General features: G+C 51.7%; 1 protein-coding gene across 3 annotated transcripts; it reads left to right on the forward strand.

The window, feature by feature from the left end:
* Positions 1-1,319: 1,319 nt before the first annotated feature.
* CCDC61 (coiled-coil domain containing 61) lies at positions 1,320-25,058 on the forward strand. 3 transcript variants are annotated; one of them, XM_019425940.2, is made up of 14 exons: positions 1,320-1,393; positions 9,037-9,195; positions 9,447-9,529; positions 13,524-13,681; positions 14,697-14,858; positions 21,714-21,924; positions 22,021-22,103; positions 22,827-22,996; positions 23,119-23,194; positions 23,520-23,662; positions 23,752-23,830; positions 24,008-24,059; positions 24,553-24,628; positions 24,733-25,058. In XM_019425940.2, exons 2-14 carry the CDS (start codon positions 9,048-9,050, stop codon positions 24,828-24,830), a joined length of 1,539 nt encoding a protein of 512 aa, XP_019281485.2. In that variant the 5' UTR covers positions 1,320-1,393; positions 9,037-9,047; the 3' UTR covers positions 24,831-25,058. The 3 variants fall into 3 exon arrangements, with proteins under 3 accessions (XP_019281485.2, XP_019281484.2, XP_019281483.2); XM_019425939.2 differs by lacking the exon at positions 1,320-1,393 and adding an exon at positions 4,655-5,173; XM_019425938.2 differs by lacking the exon at positions 1,320-1,393 and adding an exon at positions 5,355-5,484.
* The last annotated feature ends 55 nt before the right edge of the window (positions 25,059-25,113 follow it).

Raw genomic sequence — 25,113 nt, forward strand, 5'->3', positions numbered from 1 at the left:
GATGCAGTTCATAGCCATTTTCAGATATACTTAAATTGCCTAACTAGTTGTCTTGGTGTAGGAATGGCTTCCAGGAGCGCTCCTATTGTCCAAGGTGCTAACTCACTAGGTACAAGGCCCACCGTCTACTGGGGCATGACCTTACGCTCTAGTGGCTACTCCCCAAGCCCCTGTATAATGGAGGTGAGTTAATGATTAAAAGAACTGAGCCAGAAGCTAGTCCATGAACACATGTTCCGAAATGTAGCTAACATGAGTTAAACATCGTGAAAGGTTTCACAAATTTCCAAAATATTTTAGATGACATCACCAATATGGACTTGTGAAGTTGAAACTTTTTCTAAGCTATAATGACTAAGAAAAAGTTTCATCCACTAGAGGAAAAGTTTCATTCCACTAGAGGAAAAGATAATTTACTGTTCTCTTCTCTCTGTAGATCAGGATATTATGAAATAAGTACACGCAGCCAAAAAAGTAGGCGACAAACCACAGAGGTGTGTCAGGCAGTGAATTAATAAAAACATGACGTTATCTTTGGGGATTGTGCAACGTTTGCGGTGTTTGTGAGCTCTTTTAAATGTGTAACTCGTTATTATTTCATAGTCTACGTTTTCATGCTCATACCCAATTTTGTGTTAGTAACTTTGTATTTCTTTTCTTAAGGAATGCTCCCCTCCCCTACACCTCCACCAAATTCTATAAGCTCTATGGGCCCTGTTGATGACTCATTGGCTCAAAATAGGAATACGTTCTCAAGCTGTGCGATCCCCGGGCAGCGGCTGTTCCTCTCTGAGACTGTTTCCTTAATAACAAAATGGGGATCACAGCAGCCCCTACACTGCAGGGTTGTTAAGTTTAAATAAGCCAAGGCCTGTAAGTGTTTAATGCAGACTTGGAACACACTGAGCAACGATGAACCTCAAACCCGCCTTCCAGCTAAGAACTTCTCCGCAGCTTCCGGACCCGCGGCGGCCAAGACCCGGCTGTGCGCATGCGTTCCCGGCTCTCCTCCGGTCCGCCCCTCCGCGTGGGAGCGTCCTATTCCGCTGCAGGGGGCGATGGGCGGAGTCAAGGGGCTACTTCCAGGATTTCCTCCCCTCCGAGGAACACCCCTCCTTGTATGACTGGCAGTAGTAATTAGCCAGTAAAGATTGGAGAGAAGACCGACGACCCGGCCCATTTAGGAACCTCTCATCCGAGTTGGCCAATTGCAAGCTTTGGTGGGTGGGCTCTTCTCCGAGGCGGGACACGGCGTGACGGGCGTCTGTTTTGACTAATGAGAACTCGGCTGGGAGTAAACCAGGGCCAATCAGAAGCGAGAAGGCCGGATCTTGGGGCGGGGCTGGAGCTTCGGCAGTTGAACCCCTCGCGAGGAGGGGTGTCTGTGGAGAAGGTGAGAGGCGGCGGGAGTAGCGGGTGCGCGGGCCGGGGTGGCGATCCTGGGGGGAGGGGATGCTCTGGGGGAAGGTGGGCTGCGGCGGGCAGTGTAAGAGTCGAGAGGGGGTGACCTTTAACACGGATAGGCGCTTTGATGAGTGTTTGTAAGGCAGAGGGCAGCATATGAGTGGGGGAGATGTTTTGTATTTCTCAGGAGGGTCTTTAATGGGGAAAGTGTGTAAAGCAGGCGACAGCAGGTGGTAAAATACAGAAACGCCCTTGTGATATAGCCTTGCGATTTAATGGGAGGTTTTAAGGCAAGGGGTTATTACAGCGCAGTGTGGAGGAGCGGAGGTCCTTGCGATGAGTGACAAGCTTTGATTCGGGTGGCGGGCAGGTGAGGAACTATATCGAGGGAGGAAATGAGTGAGGACTCCGGGGATGAAGGTGTGTGTTAACGAGGTGTGAAGGCATGTGATCGATACACGTAGCGTTTGTTGAGGGCTTACTATGTGCCAGGTTTTGAATGAATTAACTCTGAAAGTTCTTAACAACCCTACCGGTGGTTAAGAGTGTGGGGTCCGGAGTTGGGGCTGCCTGAGTTTAAATGCTGGCTTTGCCACTGGCCCTGCCACTGACCGTCACGGTGTCTTTGGGCCAATTGTTTAACCTTCTGTGCCTCAGTTTTATTTATCATCGTTAGGGTGACCTCATCTCTTACTTGTCTATATCTCCCACCTAGTGGCCTCACCCAGTCTCTTGGCTTCACATGCTCTTTATATAATGATGTCTCCAAATGCCTGTCTGCAGTCTGGATCTCTCCCCTGAACTCCAGACTCATTTGTCCAACGGCCGACTCTTCTCTACTCTTCCCCCCCCCCCCCCCCCCGTTGGAGGTTCCTGTTAAAACACAAGTCAGATCATGGTGTTCCCTGGTCAAGACACCCCCATAGCTCTCACCTCACGCAGTAGAAGTCCTTGCCAAGCTTGTAGTGCCCCCACCGGCTCCAGCTCCCCCTCCACTTTGCCCTCAACTCCTGCCATTCTCCCTTGTTCACACGGCTTCAGCCACCCTGGCCTCCTCATTGTTCCTCAGACATACCAAATTTCCCACCCCGGGGAATGTCCTTGCTCTCCCCTGCCAGGATCGCGTAGTCTCCAGATGTCTACGTGGCTTCTCCCTCACCTCCTTCAGGTCTCTGTTCAGATGTCAAATCCACAGACAGGCCTCCGCTGACCACCCAAGCGAAACTGGCCCCTGTTACTCCCCGGCCCGTCATCACCTGGTTTTGTTTTCCTTGGTAACACTGACTCCTACCCAACATATATTTGTGTTTGTTTATATCCACTGGCTTCTTAGACTCCCACCCCCCACTAGAGTGATAGAGTGTTTGCCTCATAAGAGTATAGAACTCAGCACCTAGAAGTGTCCACAGATGCTTTATTTAAAAAAAAAAAAAATTTTTTTTAACGTTTATTGATTTTTGAGACAGAGAGAGACAGAGCATGAACGGGGGAGGGGCAGAGAGAGAGGGAGACGCTTTATTTTTTTTAAATTTCTTTTAACGTTTATTTATTTTTGAGACAGAGAGAAACAGAGCATGAACCAGGGAGGGGCAGAGAGAGAGGGAGACACAGAATCGGAAGCAGGCTCCAGGCTCTGAGCCATGAGCCCAGAGGCCGATGCGGGGCTCGAACTCACGGACTCACGGACTCACAGACCGTGAGATCGTGACCTGAGCTGAAGTCGGATGCTTAACCGACTGAGCCACCCAGGCGCCCCGCCCACAGATGCTTTAAAAAGCGTTACTTATACTCTACCATCATCTCCATCATTTCTTGGGGGTGGGGGGCTCCCTGTGGTATTGGGAGAGTCTTGGGTGGGGTGGTGGGGTCAAGATGGGGTAATAAACTGGGAAGACTGTGGCGTCCAGGGGTGTAAGGTCTCAGATCTCAGTGCTGGGGGAGCTTGTGGGAAATGCAGATTCCTGGGCCCACCCCCTCCCCCCAGAAGTTCTGCTTCTGCCGATTTGGGGCCATGCCCAAGATCCCGCATTGTCATCAACCACCTGCAGCCCTCGGAGAAACCAGTTCAGAGCTTGGACAGGAGCTGTCTCATCGTTTACCCTCCCCTCTGTGGCTGGCCCTCTGCTGGGCAGTGCTGGGGAGCCTGGTGGTTGAGACAGCTCCTCACCTAGCCTGGGGGTCAGGGAGGGCTTCCTTCAGGAGTGGACATTGGAGCTGGGACCTGGCGACAAGGGGTGAGCTGAGAGGACAAGACCTCGGCTGTATCCAGTACCTACAACCCCGTTTTCCTGGCATCTTGCATAAAGTAGCCCCTGATCTGTGCCAGGCCCACGGTGCTGAAGACCCAGGAATGATCAAAATCTTGGGTTTCTAGTCTGTCAACTAATCATCAGCTAGTTGCACAGATGGTAAACAGCTGACCGAAAGCCAGGCACTGTTCGAACCTCCTTCCATGTATTAATTTAATCCCCACGGTCACCCTGTGTGAGATGGGAGCTCTTATTATCCCCACTTGACTGATGGGAAAAGGCCCAGAAAGGCTAAGTGCCTTGCCCTGGGTCACACTGTGGGCAGGTGGTGGGATGGGAGCTGAGGCCAGGAGTCCCTGTGTGTCATGCTTAAGATACGAGACCACCCAGAAGGATTGGTGCTGGGAGGGAAAGGAGCAGGGAGTTATGGGAGGAAGCAGAAGGTGGTCCGGGAAGGGTAGCTGGGTAATGTGTAGGGGGTCTGGTGTGCCTTTCCCTCGCTGCAGGATTCTGGGCAAGCCTCAGTTTCGTCCTCCGTAAAATGGGGGATGGTTACAGCAGCTGCCAGAGAGCAGAATTAAAGGATGAGTCACTGGTTGATCGGTGTGCATCGTCCTTATCTAAGGCAACAAGCCTTTGAGGGATAGTGGGGGGGGCGGGGGGCGGGATTTGGATACCCCACGGGGTGGTGATGGGCTGCGGTGTGCGCTGTGGAGGTGTGGATCCTGGGGAGTCCCAGAAGCCTTTCGTGTTTATGTGTTCCAGGGGGACAGTGTGGAAGGCTCTGGTCTATATTCTGCGGGAGCGCAGGGCGAAGGGAGGGGAGTTCTAGCCAGCTCAAATTCACCCACTGGGCGGTGAGGTGAGCTTAGAATGGGGGCGGGGCCAGGCCGGTGTGTATAGTATGTGAGGTGGGGGGCGGGGGTACACTGCGTAGGAGAGGCCGGCTAGGTCATGGCCAGGCTGGAACGTGTGGTGGTGGGGGCAGGAGGGCGCTGCGGAGAGGGTGGAAATAACCACTCGGGGTGGGGGCTGCCAGAGCTGGTGATTTACCCCTGTCTTGTGTGGGAGATGGTGATGTGGATTTGTCTTGGCTCCCACCCCCACCGTAGGGCGAGGGCTGTGAAATCTGGAATATCCGGGGAGCGCTGTTGGGAGGGGGAGGAGCCAGGGTGTGACCCTGGCAGCGGAGAGGGGAGTCATCTTAGTGAAAGACGGGAGGGAGAGGGCTGGGGTCGGAAAGTTGAGGGGGCTTGTGCGCATGTGCGTGTGTGCTGAAGCCATGAGGTCGTGAGGCCCGAGAAGTGGGGTCAGCTGTGTGGGCCCGAGTGGGGTGCTGGGGTGTCCACGCGGAGCGCGCAAGGTTGAAGGGCTGACGTCACGGGTTGGCGGGGGCGGGGCCTCGAATGCAGGGTCGGGAAGCTGAGGCGGAGAAGAGGAGCCGGGAAGAGTCTTGGGACTGGAATGAAATCAGCAACCAGGATGGGCCACTGGTCACAGAGCAAGGATGAAGGATGCAGGTAGAAGGACAAGGTGGGGGGTGGGAAGGAGGGAGGGGCTCAGGGTCTGGAGAATCCCAGAATTGGTGGGGAGGGGGGGGGGGGCGTAGGCAGGGTGTTCAGGGAAGGCTCTGCAGGGAAGGGAGATGGAAAATGTGTGTGTGTGGGGGAAGAGGGGGGTTACATAGAATTTGGGAGGGATCAGAATCCAGGTGAAATATGGGGGAAAGTAAGACAGGCTGAAAATGGGGTAGATCCTCACTGTGGAGTAGAACCTTGGGCAAATATGCAGGCAGAATCCAGGCGGAATAACAGGAGGGAGCAAAAGTCAGGTAAAATATGGGGGGGGGGGGACCTCAGGAGAACTTGGGGGCTGGTGTACGGAGAGGGGGAATGTGGCCCATCCCGCCCCCCATCTTGGAGAGCCGCATGGCAGTAAGGGACATGGGGAAGGGAGTGAAGAGGGCTGGTTTCCGGAATGTGGTAGGAGGGGTGAGGCTGGAAAATGGAGGGAGGGAGGTTCTGCAGCGGGGAGGGGAAGGGAGTCCGGAATCTCCAGGCTCAGAATCCCCAGATGGGGAGTTGGGGTCTGGAAAGGAATGTGGAGGTGGCAGGGGTGCTCCCATCAGGCCGAGAAGAGGGGAGCGGGCGAAGTTTGTGGAGGTGCGGGGGGCAGGTGTGTGTAAGGGGACAGTGGAATTCGGGGAGAATATTCAGGGGCTTAATATCTGGGCACTGAGCCGGAGGCTAATGACTTCACGGCAGTTGGATGAGGAAAGGCTCCGTGGTTTAGGGAAGGGCTGCTATTCTCGGGAAGAGAATGGGGAGCTTCTGTGGGGGAGTGGGGGAGGAGAGCAGGGCTGGGTTGGTGGTGGAGATGGATGGGACGGGCCCCTTTACTCCTCTGTCTCCTCCCTGGAGTTTGGTGCAGCGAGCCGGGTGGTGGTGAGTGGGGCGGTGAAGCTGTTAAGGCTCCTACGGGGTTCTGCCGGTACCTCCAACGCCTTGGTAACCGGAATGGCGCGACTACTGATTGGTTCGCGGAGCCGGAGGGGCGGGGCCGGAGGGCGGGGCTCAGGGCACCGGGCGGGGCAGGGCCAGCGCTGCCTGGCACTCCCGCGGAGGACCGAGGGGCGGGGGGTGGGGGGGGCAGGATTACGTTGAAATGTGTAGCTGTTTGTTTGCCCATAGTTCAGGGATTATTAACCCCACCTCTGAACCTCCAGAGAATGTGAAAGTGCCCAATTGTGAGAGTATGGATTTTCAGGGGGAAGAGGTCTCTCGATTCCATCAGCCAGTTCCAAACTCGAGAGAGCGCCCCCCTCCCCCCCCAAATAAATTTATGAACTTGGGTCTAGAGTCAGAGGTGCCTGCCAGGATGTCTGGGGCTTTGGCGGTTGTCCTTGGGCCTTTGAGAAAGGGGATCTGTGGATGGGCCTCAGGGTGGTATTCTGGGAGCCCTTGAAATTACTCGCCAAGGGTTGGTTATTCATTTGTCTGGGGGGAGTTCAGAGATCTCATTAGGCTATCAGAGGCACAAAGACTCCTAAAAAGGTTAAAGACCTCTGGCCTAGAGTTTCAGGGCTCATCATTTTCTGGCCTCATAAATGTTATATTTTCCAATATCAGCCTTTAGGAAGACTTTTTGGGGGAGAGTATGACGCGGAGCAAAGGTTGCGGGGGAGAGAAGGAGACCAGGCATTGGAGGGGTCCCCGTGATCTGGGTTGGGGGCAGTCCTGGGTAGCTCTGTCCCTGGGGCAGCTGTGGGTTTCTGCCGAGCCTCAGTTTCCCCATCTGTACACTGAGGAGAAAATGGACTTGCCTTGTTTCTGTACTGCCTTTCAAGACACAACACAACAACTAATAATAATAATAATAATAATAATAATAATAATGCCGGTGTGTACTGAGTGCTTGCCCTGTGTCAGGCATTGCTTGATTTGTCCAAGGATTTTATCGGGATTAAGTCATTTAATCCTTACACCAATCCGAGGACATGAGCCCTGTTATCCTCCTATGGGCTTACAGAGGCCTGCATGAACATCATCTGGCCGGGTATTTCTCTCATCTCATCACTTACCCCTCTCTCCGTCCCTCACGCTTATACCTTGCTGTTCTTAGAATAAACCAGGAACATCCCACCGTGGAGCCCTCCCCTGGCCTCTCCTTACCCCTCTCCAGGCGTCTGCTCAGAGACCCCTTCCCTGGCTACCTTAGCTACAAAAGCAACCCCTACCCCCAGCGTCTCCTTTTTTCCCACTAGTCAACTTTTTTTTTTTTTTTTTTTTGTGGACATTTTAAAAAATGTTTATTTGATTTTTGAGAGAGAGAGAGACAGACAGACAGAGCACGAGTGGGGGAGGGACAGAGAGAGGGAGACACAGAATCTGAAACAGGCTCCAGGCTCTGAGCTGTCAGCACTGAGCCCGGTGCCAGGCTCGAACTCACGAACCATGAGATCGTGACCTGAGCGGAAGTCTGCACTTAACCGACTGAGCCGCCCAGGAGCCCTACCCCCAACTTGTGTGTGTGTGTGTGTGTGACATTTTTATACCTCTGACTGCTGCCGCCCTCTTGAGGGTAGGGGCGAAATCTGGTTTCTCATGGTATCCCCAGCACCCAGGAGAGCATGTGCTTTAAAGAGAAGGAATCTGGGTCCAAGAGAGATTAAGTAACTTGCCCCTGTCTGTGCACATACCTGAAGCTAGATACGAGCTCAAGCAACCTGGGGCTCTCCCTAAAATCCACGCCGAACGCACAGATCTGACCCTGACCTCCACTCCATAGAACTAACAGCGAGTAGTAGCCCTATTGGCTAAGAGAAGAGGGCTAAGTAAGCCCTATTGGCTAAGAGTGGTTTCAGAGTTCGAGCCCCTCGTCAGTCTCTGTGGCAGCGCAGAGCCTGTTGGGATCCTCTCTCCTCTCTCTGCCCCTCCCCCATTTGCGCTGTCTCTGTCTCTCTCAAAAAATAAATAAATAGACTTTAAAAACTAAAAAAAAGGGGCACCTGGGTGGCTCGGTCGGTTAAGCGTCCGACTTCAGCTCAGGTCATGATCTCGCAGTCCGTGAGTTCGAGCCCCGCGTCGGGCTCTGTGCTGACAGCTCAGAGCCTGGAGCCTGTTTCAGATTCTGTGCCTCCCTCTCTCTGTGACCCTCTGTGGTCTCTCTGTGACCCTCCCCCTTTTTTTAACTAAAAAAAAAAAATCTACCCTGCCTGGAGGTGCCTAGGTGGCTCAGTTGGTTGAGCGTCTGACTCTTGATTTTGACTCAGGTCATGATCCAAGGGTCATGGGATTGAGTCCTGATTCAGGCTCTGCTCTGAGTATGGAGTCTGCTTAAGAGTCTGTCTCTCTCCCTCCCTCTCTCCTCCCCCCACTCCCCCCTGTCCCTTTCTCCTGCTCGCATGCGCTCTCTCTCTCTCTCTAAAAAAAAAATAATAAAATAAAAATTTTAAATCTGCTCTGCCTGACCTCAGTACTCTCTGTCTCCCTTTGTAGCTTGATTTTTCTCCACAAACGTTTGAATGAATGCGTGACTGATTAATAGATAATGAGCATAAGGATTAATAAATTAATATCAGTGTATTAATCACGATTCTCTTGTTGGAAATCATATATCCTGTCAGCCAGCACGCGTGGGGCGTGGACACAGTTCTAAGTGTTTTTATGTGGATTTTGCAATTTAATGATCATGACAACACTCTGCGGTAGATTCCATTATTATACCCGTTTTCTGGATGAGGAGATTGAGGCACAGAGAGGCAATCGCTTTCCTGAGGTGTCAAAGCTGGCGAATGGTGAAGCCAGGATATGAATTCTTGGCCTTCCGGCCTTGGAGCCTGGCCTCTCAGCCCCTCTGGGTCTCTGTTTCATCCCTTCTCCAGCGACACTGGCCATGGACCAGCCAGCCGGCCTGCAGGTGGACTATGTCTTCCGGGGTGTGGAGCATGCCGTGCGGGTGGTGGTGTCTGGGCAGGTACTAGAGCTGGAGGTGGAGGACCGGATGACGGCTGACCAGTGGCGGGGCGAGTTCGATGCCAGCTGTGAGTGTGCCTGCCTGGGGTGGTTTCACCTGTCCTTCCCTGGGATCACCTTCCCCCGGAAGATGAGGTCAACCAGGAACCCGCCCATCTGCGTCTTCTACCCGACCAGACTCCCTAAGGTGGGGTGGGGGTGGAGGGCTCGTCCCTCAGGCCAGAGGCCCTGGAGGGGGGGCAAGTTGGGAAGCTTGGATGCGTTGCTCTTGGGCTGGGCAGGTGGTCAGACTTCAGGAAGGACTTTTCTCTCTACCCAGTCATCGAAGATCTGACTCACAAGACAGGGAACTTCAAACAGTTCAACATCTTCTGTAACATGCTAGAGTCGGCTCTCACCCAGGTAGGGGCAGGTTGGGAGCTAGGGGTGGATCCCTGGGGAGGTGGATGCCCATGTGACGGATGCAAGGCCCTCTACCGTCTCTTTCCTTAAAGGGACAGGCCTGTCTTTTTCTTCTTTCCCAAATGTAAGTGGTTTATTCTGATTCTAGTGATGGTTACTCTAATGTGGGAAATTCCTGTCACAGAGGAATGTCCAGAAGAAAGGAAGAATCACTCTACTAACACTCATTCCTGTTAATATTTTGGTGAAAATCACTCCAGCCGTTTCACCACTTCTCTGTTTACTTGTGAAAGTGTGTGTGTGTGTGTGTGTGTGTGTGTGTATTTGCAGATGTATAATTTTATATAGTTGATATATTTCCCAAAGTATTCTGTAACCTGCTTTTAAAGTTGTTGTTTTTTTTTTTTAATGTTTATTTTTGAGGGAGAGAGACAGGGGCGAGTGGGAGAGGGGCAGAGAGAGAGGGAGACACAGAATCCAAAGCAGGCTCCAGGCTATGGGCTGTCAGCACAGAGCCTGATGCGGGGCTCGAACCCATGAACTGCCAGATCATGACCCAAGCTGAAGTCAGACGCTTAACCGACTGAGCCACCCAGGCACCCCTCTGTAACCTGCTTTGAAAAGATTAAACCACATGAGGCGGTTAAGCCTCCGACTCTTGGTTTTGGCTCAGGTCACGATCCTATAGTTTTGTGAGTTCAAGCCCCACGTCGGGCTCTGTGCTGACAGCGTGGAGCCTGCTTGAGATTCTCTCTTTCTCTCGCTCTCGCTCTCTGCCCCTCCCCCACTCATGCTGTCTCTGTCTCTCTCAAAATAAATAAATAAACTTAAAAAGTTAAAAAAGTAAAAGATTAAACAATATTTCATAAAAATTTAGTCACATCAGTGAGTATAGCTACTCATTCACGTAATTTACTGAGCATTTATCGTGTGCCAGGCACTGTGATAGACATTGGGATACAGCACTAAACACAAGAGATAAAATTCCTGTCCTTTATGAAATGGACATTCTAGTGGGAGAAACAGAAAATTGAAAAAATGTATAACGTCAAGTAGTTAGAAGTATTGACGGGGGGGTGGGAGCAGGTTGGACGTTGGAGTGGCAAGGGTGCTATTTAGGCATTTTAAAACTATGACCTACATTATTTCTCTGATTATAGATATTTGCACTCACATATTAAAGTGTGTGACTTAGAAACTGACCGTCTTTCTTTCTTATTATTTTTTTAAAATGTTTTAGTTATTTTTGAGAGAGAGAGAGAGACAGAGACAGGGCATGAGTGGGGTAGGGGCAGCGAGAGAGGGAGACACAGAAACTGAAGCAGACTCCAGGCTCTGAGCTGTCAGCACAGACCCTGATGTGGGGTTTGAACCCATGAACCGAACGATCATGACCTGAGCCGAAGTTGGACGCTCAACTGACTGAGCCACCCAGGCACCCCTCTTATTTTTTTTATTTAATGTTTATTTAGTTTTGATAGAGAAAGAGACCTAGCACGAACAGGGGAGGCAGAGAGAGAGGGAGACACAGAATTCGAAGCAGGCTCCAGGCTCTGAGCTGTCAGCACGGAGGCCCACACAGGGCTTGAATTCATGAACCGCATAATCATGACCTGAGCTGAAGTCAGCTGCTTAACTGACTGAGCCACCTAGGTGCCCTGAAACTGACAGTCTCTTATAATCCCCTTTATCTCCCCTACTCCAGACTGTTAGCACTTCATGTGTATGTGTAGGTAGAATAGCACAATGGTCAAGAGCATGAATTCTGAAGTCAGACTCATCACTGCCGCTTACTAGCTGGGAGCCCTGGGCCAGTTACTTCCCCTTCATGCCTTAGTTTTCCTATCTGTCATGGGGGATAAAGCAGTCCCTGTTTCACAGCGTTGTGAAGATTAAATAAGTTCTGTGTATAAACCTTAGAATGGCGTCTGGCTGGTAATAAGTGCTTTATAGATATTGTCTATTTTTATTATTGTCATCAACTTGTGAGTTTGTCATCCTTGTTAGTGGTTGCTTAGTATTCTGTTACGCTCATTCAGCATGATTTATGTAACCCCGTTTTTTGTATCATGGCCCCTTTGTGGTCTTAAAAATTATTGAGGCCATCAAAGAGCTTTTGTTTATGCAGGCTTTTTCTATCAATATTTGTTTGCCGTATTGTTTTTTTTTTAATTTTTTTTTAATGTTTATTTATTTTTGAGACAGAGAGAGACAGAGCATGAACGGGGGAGGGGCAGAGAGAGAGGGAGACACAGAATCAGAAGCAGGCTCTAGGCTCTGAACCATCAGCCCAGAGCCCGACGCAGGGCTCGAACTCATGGATGGTGAGATCGTGACCTGAGCTGAAGTCGGCCTAACCGACTGAGCCACCCAGGCGCCCCTGTTTGCCGTATTGTAAATTAAGTTGTTTTATAAATTAAAACTGAGAATAACTTCAAGATATTTATGAGTTCACTTAAAATAGCCATAATAAGCCTGTTATGTGTTAAATAACATTTTAATGAAAAAATACATTTTCTAAGACACAATAAATTAGTAGGAAATACAGCATGGTTTTACATTTTTGCAAATCTGTTTAATGCCTTGCTTAATAGAAAACTGCTAGATTTTTTTTTTTTAGTTTTAAAATTTTTATTTATTTTGAGAGAGAGAGAGAGAGGGAGCACATGCATGCAAGCAGGGGAAGGGCAGAGAGAGAGGGAGACAAAATCCCAAGCAGGCTCCACACTGTCAGCACAGAACCTGAGGAGAGGCTCAGACTCCCAGACCATGAGATCATAACCTGAGCGGAACTCAGGAGTCAGATGCTTAACCAACTGAGCCTCCCAGGCGCCCTGAAAACTGCTAGATTCTTATATGTGCTTCTGCATTCAGTCTGTTGCGATGTGTTTTTTTTTTTTTTATGTTTATTTTTGAGAAAGTGCAAGTGGGGGAGGGGCAGAGAGAGAGGGAGACACAGAATCTGAAACAGGCTCCAGGCTCCGAGCTGTCGGCACAGAGCCCGACGCGGGGCTCGAACTCACGGACCGTGAGATCGTGACCTGAGCCGAAGTCGGACGCTTAACCGACCGAGCCACCCAGGCGCCCCCTTTAATTGCTTTTATCAGATCATGGTGCACATCCTTCTTTGCTAACGTATTAATTTTTTTTTTTCAACGTTTTTAATTTATTTTTGGGACAGAGAGAGACAGAGCATGAACGGGGGAGGGGCAGAGAGAGAGGGAGACACAGAATCGGAAACAGGCTCCAGGCTCCTAGCCATCAGCCCAGAGCCTGACGCGGGGCTCGAACTCACAGACCGCGAGATCGTGACCTGGCTGAAGTCGGACGCTTAACCGACTGCGCCACCCAGGCGCCCCTCTTTGCTAACGTATTAAATCGGCACAGGTGGTCATTTCTCAAAGGTCTGTCGCAGTGTGGAGTCCGAGAGCATATCAATGAACTTTTTGTTTTACGTTACATTAAACTCTATTGATGTACCTTGAACTTTGCTTGGATCTTTTGCCCATTTTATCATATCATGCACCGGTCATTTGGAAAATACGGTTCGCTGCGTTATGTGGACCTTCCGAGTGTTGACACATTTCATTATCCGGTATCAGGAAGTCACATTTGTTAATATCCTCACCGATCTCCCCAAGGAAAGTCTTTGAACATCAAGAATGTCAACACAGCAAACAAAGGGCCCATGACAGTATTATTAGGAAAATTGTCTTGGCCTCGTGGATTCCCTGAAAGGGTCTCGGGGACCCCCAGGGGCCTTTGGACAACACTTGGAGAGCCACAGCACTAAGCTGTCCCCCATGGTTGAGCATTTAGGTTCTTACCAGTTTCTCCCTCTGGTGTCCTTTGCCAGCCCCTGGGGCAGGGCCATCCTGGTCATCTGTCTCAGTGTCGGAAAGGCCCCACTAGCCCAACGAATGGATGGAGCGTGGCCTGGCTTTGGGGGTTGTGTGCCCCGGGCCTGGCCGTTCCTCCCGTCCTCTTCCAACAGAGCAGTGAGTCGGTCACCCTTGACCTGCTGACCTACACAGACCTGGAGTCCCTGCGGAATCGCAAGATGGGGGGCCGCCCAGGCCCTTTGGCCTCAAGATCAGCCCAGCTCAACTCCAAGCGCTACCTGATCCTCATCTACTCTGTGGAGTTTGACAGGTGGGGATAAAGGACTTGGCTCCAGGCTCAGGCTGGTGGGTGGGTAGGAGAGGGTGTAGTTAGAACTCCGAAAACCCTGAGGGCGGGGTGGGGGTGGTGCCTTTGGAATCTTCACTGTTGGGGTTTGTATGGTTTGGTATTGTGTTATTCCTTTTATGTCATCCTTGAAGTGTTGGCTTTTGGACCTCATCCTTATCTCCTCAAGGTCACAAAATGGCTGCTGGCCCTCCAGGCGTGGCTTCTGTATCAAAGCAAGAGGAAGAGAACTGGGCTGTACTTGCTAATTGCATCTACTGCTTTTGTTTTTGTTTTTAATCAGGAAAATAGAAGTGTTCCTACAAGATGCCCAATAGATTTCCTATCATATCTGGCCAGAAATGGTCTTGTGGCCTTTCCCTAATATTTGGCCACAAGTGGTCATGGGCAGGGGATGCTGCTAAAATCAATGCCTGGCTCTTTAGCCTGTACAGTGGGAGGCAGCAAGGGAGGAGGGAGCTGGCAATGGCCGTTGGGTAGCCAGGGGATAGCATCTGCCCCATTTGATAATCGCTCCCCGGATTTTCTAATGGGAAGTTGTCAGTCCTATGAGCATAGCGTCTGGTTGGACGGCCGTTAATCAAGGTGCCCTACCTTTCCTCTGCTAAGCGGTGACGCAGATCAGGCCATTTAGAATCTACCCCTGTGGAATCGAATTAGGACTGCTTGGTGGTAAATAACGTGATACCAGTTTTCACTCCACCAGCAGCGTGTGATGAGCAAGTTAATTCGGACTGCACCCGGCCCATCAATGCCAGGGGTTCCAAAATTGCTCTAGAAGGGAGTCTCAGGGACGGCCAGCTGGTGCAAGGGATCTGGGCGCAGGGAGGGGGCTGGAAGTTGCATTTAGAACTTAAGCCTCTAGGAATGTGAGGTTTTTGGAATTATGCATTTTCCTGCTCGAAGGCTCTCAGGGTCTGGTAGTTACCCTCGGGTGGATTCTTGGCCTCTGAGATGCCACGGTTCTAATCTTCCTCAGGATTCACTACCCGCTGCCCCTCCCGTACCAGGGCAAGCCGGACCCTGTGGTCCTGCAGGGCATCATCCGCTCACTGAAGGAGGAGCTGGGCCGCCTTCGAGGGCTGGACGGCCAGGATGCTCGGGACACCCGGGAGACTGAGATCTGGCACCTGAGGGAACAGTGAGTCCGGGAGGCGAATGCGGTTGGGGCTGGAGGGAGGAGGCATCCCATCAGTCACTGCCTGGCCCTATGCTCAGCACTATTGGAAGGGTGGTGGTCCCTTGTTCACCAAACATTTATTCCGAGCCCCTCTTCTGTGCCTGCCTTGTGCTGGGTGGTGCTGGGGACACAGCAATGATTCAGCCAATCCTGGCCCTGCCCTCCTGGGACTCCAGGTCCAGTGGGGGAGATAGCTCTGTCTGTAGACAGTGAAGATACCCAGTGGATGGAGTTTGGGAAGCCCAGAGGGGAGACTGGAGCCTGCCTGGTAAGGGAGAGGCGTTCCAGGCAAAGGGAACAGCATGTGCAAAGACGGTGGAGGTGGGGCTATATTCAGCGCCTCTTTTGTGCTGGCCCCCTCCCTGCCCTTCACGTTGTGGCCAGCCCAGGGGGCAGATGGACGTTGATCACATAACCACCTGGGAATAGCATTGCTAGCAGAGATGGGATTAGGCAGAAAAGGGAGTCTGTGCTCTAGGAGGCTGAATAGGAACCTGCTGGGGTCTTGGGGTGAGTCAGGTGAAGCGAGTGGGGAAGAGTGTTCTAGGCAGAGGGAACGGCGTGTGCAAAGGCTTTGTGTTTGGTTGGATGTGGTGAAAACACGGGGGCTGGCAGAGTAAAGTGAAGAGAGCAAAGGCTTTTTGGCATATTTCCCGAGTGCCTGCTGCATGCTGTGCCCTGTGGCGTGCTGAATCCAGGACGCCGTTGCCACCTGGAGGAAGTCCCGCCCATTGGGAAGGGCAAATAAAATTTTTGTAAGAACAATGATAATTATAACCGTAGCTGACATTTATAGAGCATTTAACTGTGTGCCAAGGATTCTGCTCAGTGCTTTGTTACTTAATTTTTAATTATTTTTATTATTCTTTATTTTTTAAAAATTTTTTCATTTCAATTTTAAATTTTTATTTATTTTTAAATGTTTGTTTATTTTGAGAGAGAGAGCGTGCCAGGGGAGGACTGAGTGAGAGGGAAAATGGATCCCAAACAGGCTCCACGTTATCAGTGCTGAGCCCAGCTCAGGGCTTGATCCCATGAACCGTGAGATCATGACCTGAGCCGAAATCAAGAGTCGGACGCCCAACCGACTGAGCCACCCAGGTGCCCCTTCGTGACTTAAGTTTTTTAATCCTTGCAAGGTAGACATTGCTCTCGCCCCCATATTACAGAGGAGGCAACTGAGGCCCAGAGAGGTTAGAGAACTTGCCCCAGGTCACACAGTAGATAATATATAGCCAGGCTAGATTTTGAATCCGTGCAGCCAGCACCAAACCCCCTTTGTTTCTGTAGCTGTTGTGTTACGTTGGTGGCTGCTAGGCCGCTAGGCCAGGGCTAAGTGCTCAGGGCTGACAGGGAGGAGGTGGGGGCCCCTGGGGCTGGAGAGCCCTGTGGGTCTTCCTGGAAGAGCCTGGCTGTACATTGCTGGGAAGCAGGATAAGTGTTTTCCTGACTTGGTCCTCAGGATCTACCCTCTGGCCTCTCTGGTGTGTGTGGATGTATGCATTTCCCGGACTGGCCACAGCGTGGCGCCCTCTGTCGCTCAGAGCCAACCAGAACCAGAGAGGATGGCTTGAGATCCTACAGCTGGTTGGTGGCTTCTTCCTCTTCCCAGCTTCCTCTTCCTAACTGTAGTGAGGGAGTTTGGGAAGACTCCAAGATTCATTCATCCATCTATCCATCCATCCATCCATCCATCCATCCATCCATCTATCCATCCAGTGTTTATCCAGTTCATACTGTGTGCCAGGCACACTGCCCGGCCTGAGTTAATGTTTCTAGAGCCCTTACTCAGTGCCAGATATGGTCCAAGCACTCTGTAGATTCTTATACAACTTTATACGTAGGTATTGTTATTGTTCCACTTCCCAGAGATGTGAGGTGCTACTGCCCAAGGTCACCCAGCTCGTAATAAGTGGAGTAGAGTTGGACACAGCCCGACCACAGAATTCAGGTTCCCTCCCGGTGACCAGACAGCTGGAGTAAGGATCCAGACAGAAGACAGATAATCACACTGATAAATGCCAACTCTACAATGACTGGTACTATAGGAAGGAAATGTACGGAGAGCATGAGAGCAGAGAACAGAGGGACATGACCTAGCCTGGCTGGGGACAGCGGATGCGACATTTAAAGGATGAGAGAAAGTGTTGCAGGAGGAGGGACTTGGATCTGTAAAGAGAAGCTTGGCTGACGCAGCACGGGAGAGGAAGGTGGGAGGAGAGGCGAGGAGGGGGAATCAAATGGGGAGCTCCTGGGAGAGGGTGGGGGAGCTACGGATTTAAGAAGTTTTTTATTAGGAAAAATTCCAAGCACACACAGTAGACAGAAGCAGGATGCACAAGCATTTGTGCCCCAGATTCAACGGTGTTCTACATTTTGCCCTTCTTGTTTGATCCACACCCTCCCCTCTCCCCGAGAAGCGAATCCCAGACATCAGATTTCCTCTGTAAATACTTCGTTTTATCTCCATGGTCAGTGTATTCCTCTGTCCCCTGTATTTCCTGTGAAGTCACTGTTAAAGCTAGAGGCTAATCAGATTTAGGTCTCTGGCAAGACACCTTCCTTGGGGGTGCCATGTACTTGCCTACTGTCAGGTGGCGTTGGGGGCTGATGAGTTCTGAGGTTGAGATCTGAGTCCTTCTTATGAAGTTCCCGTCAGCCCAGTCAGTACCTCTTGGTAGTTTTCATTTGCATCCACTTAATTACCAAGAGGTTGAGCAGTGTTTCATATATTTAAGTAGCCATTTGGATTTCCTCTTTTGTCAGTTGCCTGTTCACCTGTCGTATCTATTTTCCTTTTGTCATCTACTTCTTACTGATTTCCAGGAGCTCTTTATATAGTCTGGATATGAGCCCCTTGTTGATGTTATGTATTTCAGACACCTTCTTGCCCTCTACAGCTGGCCTTTTCACTCTCTTAATAGTGTCTTTTGATAAATAGATGTTCTTAATTGTGGATGTAGCCTAATTTATACGTTTTTTTCTCTGAAGTTAGTAATTGTTATGTCTTGCCTTAGAATCCTTCTCTCCCAGTATCATGAAGATCTTGTCCTATATCGTCTTCTATAATTTTTTGCCTTTTGCCTCTCACATTTATGTCTACGATCCACCTGAAATCGATTTTGGGGGGAGGTAGAGGCTCTTTCATATTTTTTTCACATGGCCAGTCAATCAGTCCAATGACATTTATTGAAAAGAGTATCCTTTCCCTACTGTGTCGTCATTGTCGCCTTTATCACAAATAATGTGTGTGTATGTGTGTGTGTGTATAATATATGTAGGTTAGAGGTATTGTAGCTTTCTAATTAGACATACTGGGTAGAGCAAGTCTTCTGACTTGTGTTTTTCCAGTTTAAGAATTTTTTGGTTATTTTTGGAAATTTGCATTTCTTTATAAATTTCAGAATCAATAGGTTTTTCAATACAAAAACATAAAACTTGTTGGATTTTTTTTTTTTTAGAATAATAGGCTTGAGATTTTATTTTTTTATAAACTAATCTCTACACCCAACATGGCTCTCAAACTCACAACCCTGAGACCAAGAGCTGGATGCTCCAGTGACTGAGCCAGCCAGGTGCCCCATAACTTGTTAGAATTTTTATTGGTATTGCATTGAATCTATAGAACAATTTAAGGAAAGCTGAAATCTGTATAAATAGTGAGTATTCCACAGGATGCCTGGGTGGCTCACTTGGTTGAGCTTCGGACTCTTGATCTCAGCTCAGGTCTTGATCTCAGAGTCGTGAGTTCAAGTCTCGCATTCGGTTTCACACTGGGCATGGAACCTACTTAAAAAAATAGTGAGTACTCCAATATATAAACAATATACCTTGGTATTTATTTAGGTCTTATTTAATGTCTGAATGATGTTATTCTATCATACTTTTGTTAGATTCTTTTCCTATCTTTGGGTGATTTTTTTTAATGGTTTATTTAAATATAAATGATATAGATGTTTATATAATTGTATTTTTCAAAAAAATTTTTAAAGTTTATTTTTATTTATTTTGAGAGAGAGACAGAACATGCACGGGAGGAGCAGAGAGAGAGAGAGAGGGAGGGAGAATCCCAAGCAGGCTCTGCACCATCAGCACGACTGAGACTGAGCCTCCTAGGCCTCCCTAACTGTAGATGTTGATTTTGTGTCTAGTAACTTCCACCAGCTTTCTAATTATTTCTAATAATTTGTAGATTTCCTTTGATGTTTAATGTTTATAATCATTTCATCTGCAAATGACTGTTTTGTTAATTCTTTCTTAATCCTTATCTTTCATTTCTTTTTCTTGCCTTATTGCATTGGTGAGGATCACCAGTACAGTGTTGAGAAGAAGCAGTGATATGTGGCATCCTTGCCTTGTTCTGGATTGTAAAGGATAAATTCAGTGTTTTGCCAAAAATGTAGGCATCTATGTGTTTTTCAGATCCCTAATTGATTTAAACTTGGAAAGTGACAACAACTGTCAATATATAGTTTTTTTTTTAAGATTAAAAAAAGTTTTTTAAGTTTATTTTTTTTAATGTTTTCTTTTTTTAACGTTTACTTATTTTTTGAGAGACAAAGAGAGATAGAGTATGAATGGGGGAGGAGCAGAGAGAGAGGGAGACACAGAATCCGAAGCAGGCTCCAGGCTCTGAGCCATCAGCCCAGAGCCCGACGCGGGGCTCGAACTCACGGACCGCGAGATCGTGACCTGAGCCGAAGTCGGACACTTAACTGACAGCCACCAGGGCACCCCACGTTATTTTTGTTTTGTTTTTGCCACTTGACAAAATTCTCCAATATGCCACCAACTTTATACCCAGTTAGATCTATTTGAGCGAGTTTCTTTTAAAAGTTGTAGGGGTTGGGGCACCTGGGTGGCTCAGTCGGTTGGGCGGCCGACTTCGGCTCAGGTCATGATCTCGCAGTCTGTGAGTTCGAGCCCCGCGTCGGCTCTGTGCTGATGGGTCATGAGCCTGGAGCCTGCTTCGGATTCTGTGTCTCCCTCTCTCTCTCTCTGCCCCTCCCCCACTCATGCTGTCTCCATCTCTCTGGCAAAAATAAATAAACATTAAAAAAAAAAATAAAAGTTTTAGGGGTTGATTTCTTAAAATTTATTTAAATACAATATTTTCAGAGTTCCAAAGTCAAAACTGAAAAAGAAGGTATGGGGGTACCTGGCTGGCTCAGTCAGTAGGGCATGCGACTCTTGGTCTCAGGGTCTTGACTTCAAGCCCCATATTGGGCATGGAGGTTACTTAATAAAAATAAAAATTAAAAAAAACAACAACTAAGAAGGTACATTTAGTGGGGTCCAACTTGTGTCCCTGTTGCCACTGGTTTCTCCCTGATAGGTAAGCTATTTTTTTTTTAAGTTTTGATTTATCCTTACATATTTTTGAAAATATGAACATAATATGATTTATAATTCCCCTCTTTTCTTTTGCATAAAGAGACGTATTAAACATTGTTCAGCCCTGTTTTTATTTTTTTATTTTATTTTATTAAAAAATTTTTTTAAAAATATTTATTTATTTTTGAGACAGAGAGAGAGAGAGCATGAACAGGGGAGGGTCAGAGGAAGAGGGAGACATAGAATCTGAAACAGGCTCCAGGCTCTGAGCTGTCAGCACAGAGCCCGACGCGGGGCTCGAACCCACAGACCGCGAGATCATGACCTGAGCCGAAGCCGGACGCTTAACCTACTGAGCCACCCAGGCACCCCTCAGCCCTGTTTTTAAACTTCTATCCTGGCCATCACTTGGCGACAGGATATAGAGCTCTTTCTCCTTCCTTTTTCTAGTTGTGTGGTACTGAGTTCAGTGGCTGTATCATAGAAATTCAGCTTCCTTTCTGTTGGTATACATTTTGGTTATTTCTACTCTTTTGCTATTATAAATAGGGCTGCGGGGCGCCTGGGTGGCTCTGTCGGCTAAGCCTCCGACTCTTAATTTCTGCTCAGGTAATGATCTCAAGGTTGGTGAGATAGAGTTCCCCTTCTGGCTCCACACTGACAGCATGGAAGTTGCTTGGGATTCTCTCTACCTCTCTCTCTGACCCTCTGCCCCCCCCCCCCCCCCCCCCCCCCCCGTCAAAATAAGTAAACATTACAAAATAGTGCTGGGGCCCCTGGTGGCTCAGTCAGTTAAGTGTTGGACTTTCCATTTTGGCTCAAGTCAGGAGCTCGAGGTTTCCTGGGTTCCAACCGTGGGTTCGAGCCCCACCCCTGGCTCTGCACTGACAGCGAGGAGTCCGTTTAGGATTCTCTCTCTCTCTCTCTCTCTCTCTCTCTCTCTCTCTCTCTTCCTGTCTCTCTCTGGCCCTCCCCTGCTCCCGCTGTCTCTGTCTCTCTCAAAAATAAATAAACTTAAAAAAGAAATAGTGCTGCAATGAATAGCCTTGTGTGTACATCTTTTTCTCAAGGAAGGTTTTGAGCACCGTAGTGACCTGATCGCATTTGCATTTTACAAAGAATCTTCTGGTGAATAGGAGGCGGTGATGGCTGGGAGGCCAGGGGTGGGGGCGTGGGAGACAATGTAAGGCCAGGAACTCAGGGCTAGGCTCTCAGGGTACAGAGAAGGGCAGATTGATGACTTATTTTGGAATTAGATCTCACAGGGCTGTGTCCTCGCGGCGGGATGGATGGCCATGTTCCTCCTCCCGTGGGAAGAGAGACTACGGGGCCGTGGGGGCGGCTGGAGTGGTGGGGCTGCATTCCCGGTTCCTGGAGCAGGTGAAATGCTTCGTGCCCGCACCCATGGAGAAGTGAGGATGATAGGATCGTGCACGCCCTCCCTCCCGACTCTGTCGTCCTCCCTCTGCCCTCTTCCCCCAGGGTTTCACGCCTGGCATCGGAGAAGCGCGAGCTGGAGGCCCAGCTGGGCCGATCTCGAGAGGAGGCTCTGGCCGGGAGGGCGGCGCGCCAGGAGGCTGAGGCGCTGCGTGGGCTCGTCCGCGGCCTGGAGCTGGAGCTTCGGCAAGAGCGGGGCCTCGGACACCGCGGGGTGGGCCGCCGCAGCCAGGATTGCCGGCGCCTGGCCAAGGAGGTGAGGGGGCGGGGCGGCCGGCGGGCCGGGGGTGGCCGCTGGGGCGTGGACCTCGGCCTCAGTCTGGGCCCTCGCGCCCCTGTTCTCCCCCGGCAGCTGGAGGAGGTGAAGGCGTCGGAGCGTAGCCTGCGCGCGCGGCTGAGGACCGTGAACAGCGAGCTGGCGGTGTACAAGAGGGGGTGAGGGGCGCGGTCTGGAGTGGGCGGGGTCTTGGAGCCGGGCCGGGGCTGCAGGGGTGCTCAGGCCTGGACGGGCGGAGCCTGGGGAGGAGGTGTGGAGTCGAGGGGGGAGGGCGGGGCCCAGGGCGTGTGGGCGGGGCTTGAGTGGGGAGGCTGAGAGTGGGCGGGGACGGAGCGGTGGGAGGAATCTAATGGACCGCGTGGGGCTGAGTTAGACGTGGTGGGCGGAGTCTGTGGGGAGATGGGCAGGGCTTGGAGCGTGTGTCAGGAGGCTGGGCCTGGAGATTGGGAAGGGGTGGGCCCTGAGGCTATCCCGTAGAGCGAAAGGGCGTGGCCACACGGTGAAAGGTTGTGGCCCCGCCGGTGGGGATCTGGTTGATGTCTGCTGTTACTTATTGCGGCGGGTGACGGGATTTTGGAAGGGATTTCTAGGGAGCGGTGGGAGAGCTCAGGAAGAAGGGTCCCGGTGAAGGGGGTTTGTTAGGATGCAGGGAAGTGACAGACGGGTTCTTCTGGGGCGCTCTCTGGGGCTCCGAGAGGGGCGGGAGCCTGGGACAAGGTAAGGTGTCTGTGAGGGTCGTGTGCAAGGGCGTGAATGTCTGGGAGTTGATGGTGGGATGAACCAGAAAGTTCGGAGTTGGTGTGATCCGAGAAGAGGCTTGAGATAGGAGTTGAGATAGGAGCTGGCCGGCGGGAAACTGACAGTGGGTCCTGCGCTCCCAGGAGACAGACTCCGCCGGTGGTGCCGCCCCGGGTGCGGGAGGATCGGGCTTCGTCGTCGCGGGAGCGCTCCACATCTCGTGGTCGCGGTGCCGCCCGCTCTTCTTCTCGGGAGAGCGGTCGGGGGAGCCGGGGTCGAGGCCGCCCCGTCCGCCCCTCGCCTTCACCCACAGGTCTGTGCCGGCCGGGCCCTGCCCTGCCCTGCCTGTGGGAGGAGGGGGAATGGACTAGAGCTGTGGAGGCGTGATCCTGTGACCCCAGCCTCTTCTCTGCACACTCTCCCACCCCATCCTAGGTGGTCGCGTGCCCCGTTTCGACCCCACGGCCTTTGTGAAAGCCAAGGAGAAGAAGCAGAGAGAGATCAAGATGAAGTTAGTCCCTGGTCCTTTACTGGCCCGCTGACCTGTGCCCTCATCCATCGCGGCCTCCCATCACCTGTCACCTGCTCCGTCTCTCCCCTTCCTGCTCCTGCTTTGCACCTGAACTCCACCTCCGCTCCTGACCCTTCCCCCCACCCGCCCTGCTTCCTTGTCTCCCACCACCACCTGGTCTGCGTGTCCGCGTGCCTCTTCCTTACGTAGGCCGCGTGACCTCAACGGAGTCACTGGCCCCGGGCTGCGACCCGTAGGGGCGCAGCGACGCCTTTCCTGGCACTAGCGGGGCGGCCGGGTGAGCGTCTCCTTTGCGGTTCCGCAGGCAGCAGCAGCAGCGGAACCGACGGGGCAGCGGAGGAAGCGGCGACGGGCCGTCCGTCTCCTGGTCGCGCCAGACTCGGCCGCCCGCCGCCGTGACCGGCCGAGGGGACGCGGCCAACCGCTCGCGACACCGCAGCTCCTCGGGTAACTGGGCTGCAGAGCGCGGGGGGCCCGCAGGCGGGCTGGGCGCCCCGGGCGAGCGCCGGAGACTTACGCTCTCTTTCTCCCTCTAGTGGACAGTCTCCGCAGCCGCTGCTCGTCCGCCAGCTCCTGCAGCGAGTTTGAGGATTTCTCTGAATCCCTCCCTAGAGGGTAAAACTTGGGCTGGGGGAAGAGACCGCCTCCAAACGGGTGTCCGGGGAGGCTGGGAAGAGGCTTTTGCAGGGAAATTGGGTGGTGGAGGCTGGAGCCTTGAAACCACGTTGGGAGGGCGAGGTGGGAGGTGCCGGAGGCTTCTCGGGTCGGTCCTTGACTACCGTCTCCCGTCAGCGTTCGCCGCGGGAAGCCTCCCAGCCCCACAACCTGGAGTGGGTCCAATACGGTGAGTGTCTTTCCCCAGACCCTGGAGGGGGAGGGGGCGGCATGAACCTCCCAGAAGCCCCTGTCCCTTTCCTCCGTGATTCCACTGTGGGGGAATCAGGTGGGCAGGGGTGGCTCCGAAATGCTTCTGGTGGCGAATGTTTTGAGCCTTGGGTCGGAGGGGAGGGTGGGCGTGGGGTGGGGGCAGATGATGGTGGCCAAGGGCACCAGCGCTGGCCTCCAATGGAAGGTCTTAAAACCGGCCCCGCCCCCTTCCTATCACCTGTGTGTCCCTCAGCCTCAGTGTCTTTGATCAATTAAATGGGGATGGTAATCGTCTTCACCTCAGAGGGTTCTTTCTGGTGAAGCTCCCGGGAGGTGATTTTGCATCCAGTAAGTGGCCAGTGGGTGTCAGCCCTTAGTTTTTGAGATCCTCGGGTTCAGAATTTCCAGTGGACTTGGGGGGCAGGACTAGAGGGAGGGTCCCTAACCCCCTCTCGTGCCTCCTCCTGCAGCAAAAGTCCACCCCTCTGGATTGCGGCCGCCGTCAGAGACGCCCGGCTAATTCGGGGGGCTGGGTCCCTATCAGAGGTGAGCCTGGGACTCCACGTGTCCCCCCTTCCCCTGCCCCACAGTCTGAGGACAGCATATTGGGCCCTCACAGCCCCTACACCCACCCCTCTCACCTCTCACAGAGTACAGCTCGGACCACCAGGCAGCGGACATGGCGGAAATAGACGCCCGCCTGAAGGCCTTGCAGGAGTACATGAACCGTCTGGACACAAGGTCGTGACCTTGGGCAGGGAGTACTGCCCCTCCACCCCCCGACCCACTGCTGCATTCGGTGTGGAGGGGCGGGGCTGGCGGGTCCTTCCGGCCCGGTTCAGGCTCCTCCCCTGCTGGTGCTCCTGGGGTCTCCCGTGTGTGAGGCCCTGACCCCTCCCTCTCTCCCATGCATTGCAGGCTGGGGGGCGGAGGGAGGGGGTGTGCATTTTGTAAATAAACATATTTGTCCTTGGGATCCTTCAGCGTGTGACCGAAGCGTGGGGCTGGAGCGGGGGGAAATGAGGATTGGG

This window comes from Panthera pardus, unplaced genomic scaffold (assembly GCF_024362965.1).
Source record: "Panthera pardus isolate Hobbes unplaced genomic scaffold, ASM2436296v1 HiC_scaffold_18, whole genome shotgun sequence".
NCBI classification, from domain to species: domain Eukaryota; kingdom Metazoa; phylum Chordata; class Mammalia; order Carnivora; family Felidae; genus Panthera; species Panthera pardus.

Excerpts from the sequence above, each read along its gene's own strand:
- CCDC61 (XM_019425938.2), top strand. The coding sequence starts at position 5,439 with ATGCAGGCAGAATCCAGGCGGAATAACAGGAGGGAGCAAAAGTCAG. Across the intron at positions 14,859-21,713 it reads ATCTGGCACCTGAGGGAACA|GGTTTCACGCCTGGCATCGG; the intron begins GTGAGTCCGGGA and ends CTCTTCCCCCAG. Across the intron at positions 22,997-23,118 it reads CCCCTCGCCTTCACCCACAG|GTGGTCGCGTGCCCCGTTTC; the intron begins GTCTGTGCCGGC and ends ACCCCATCCTAG.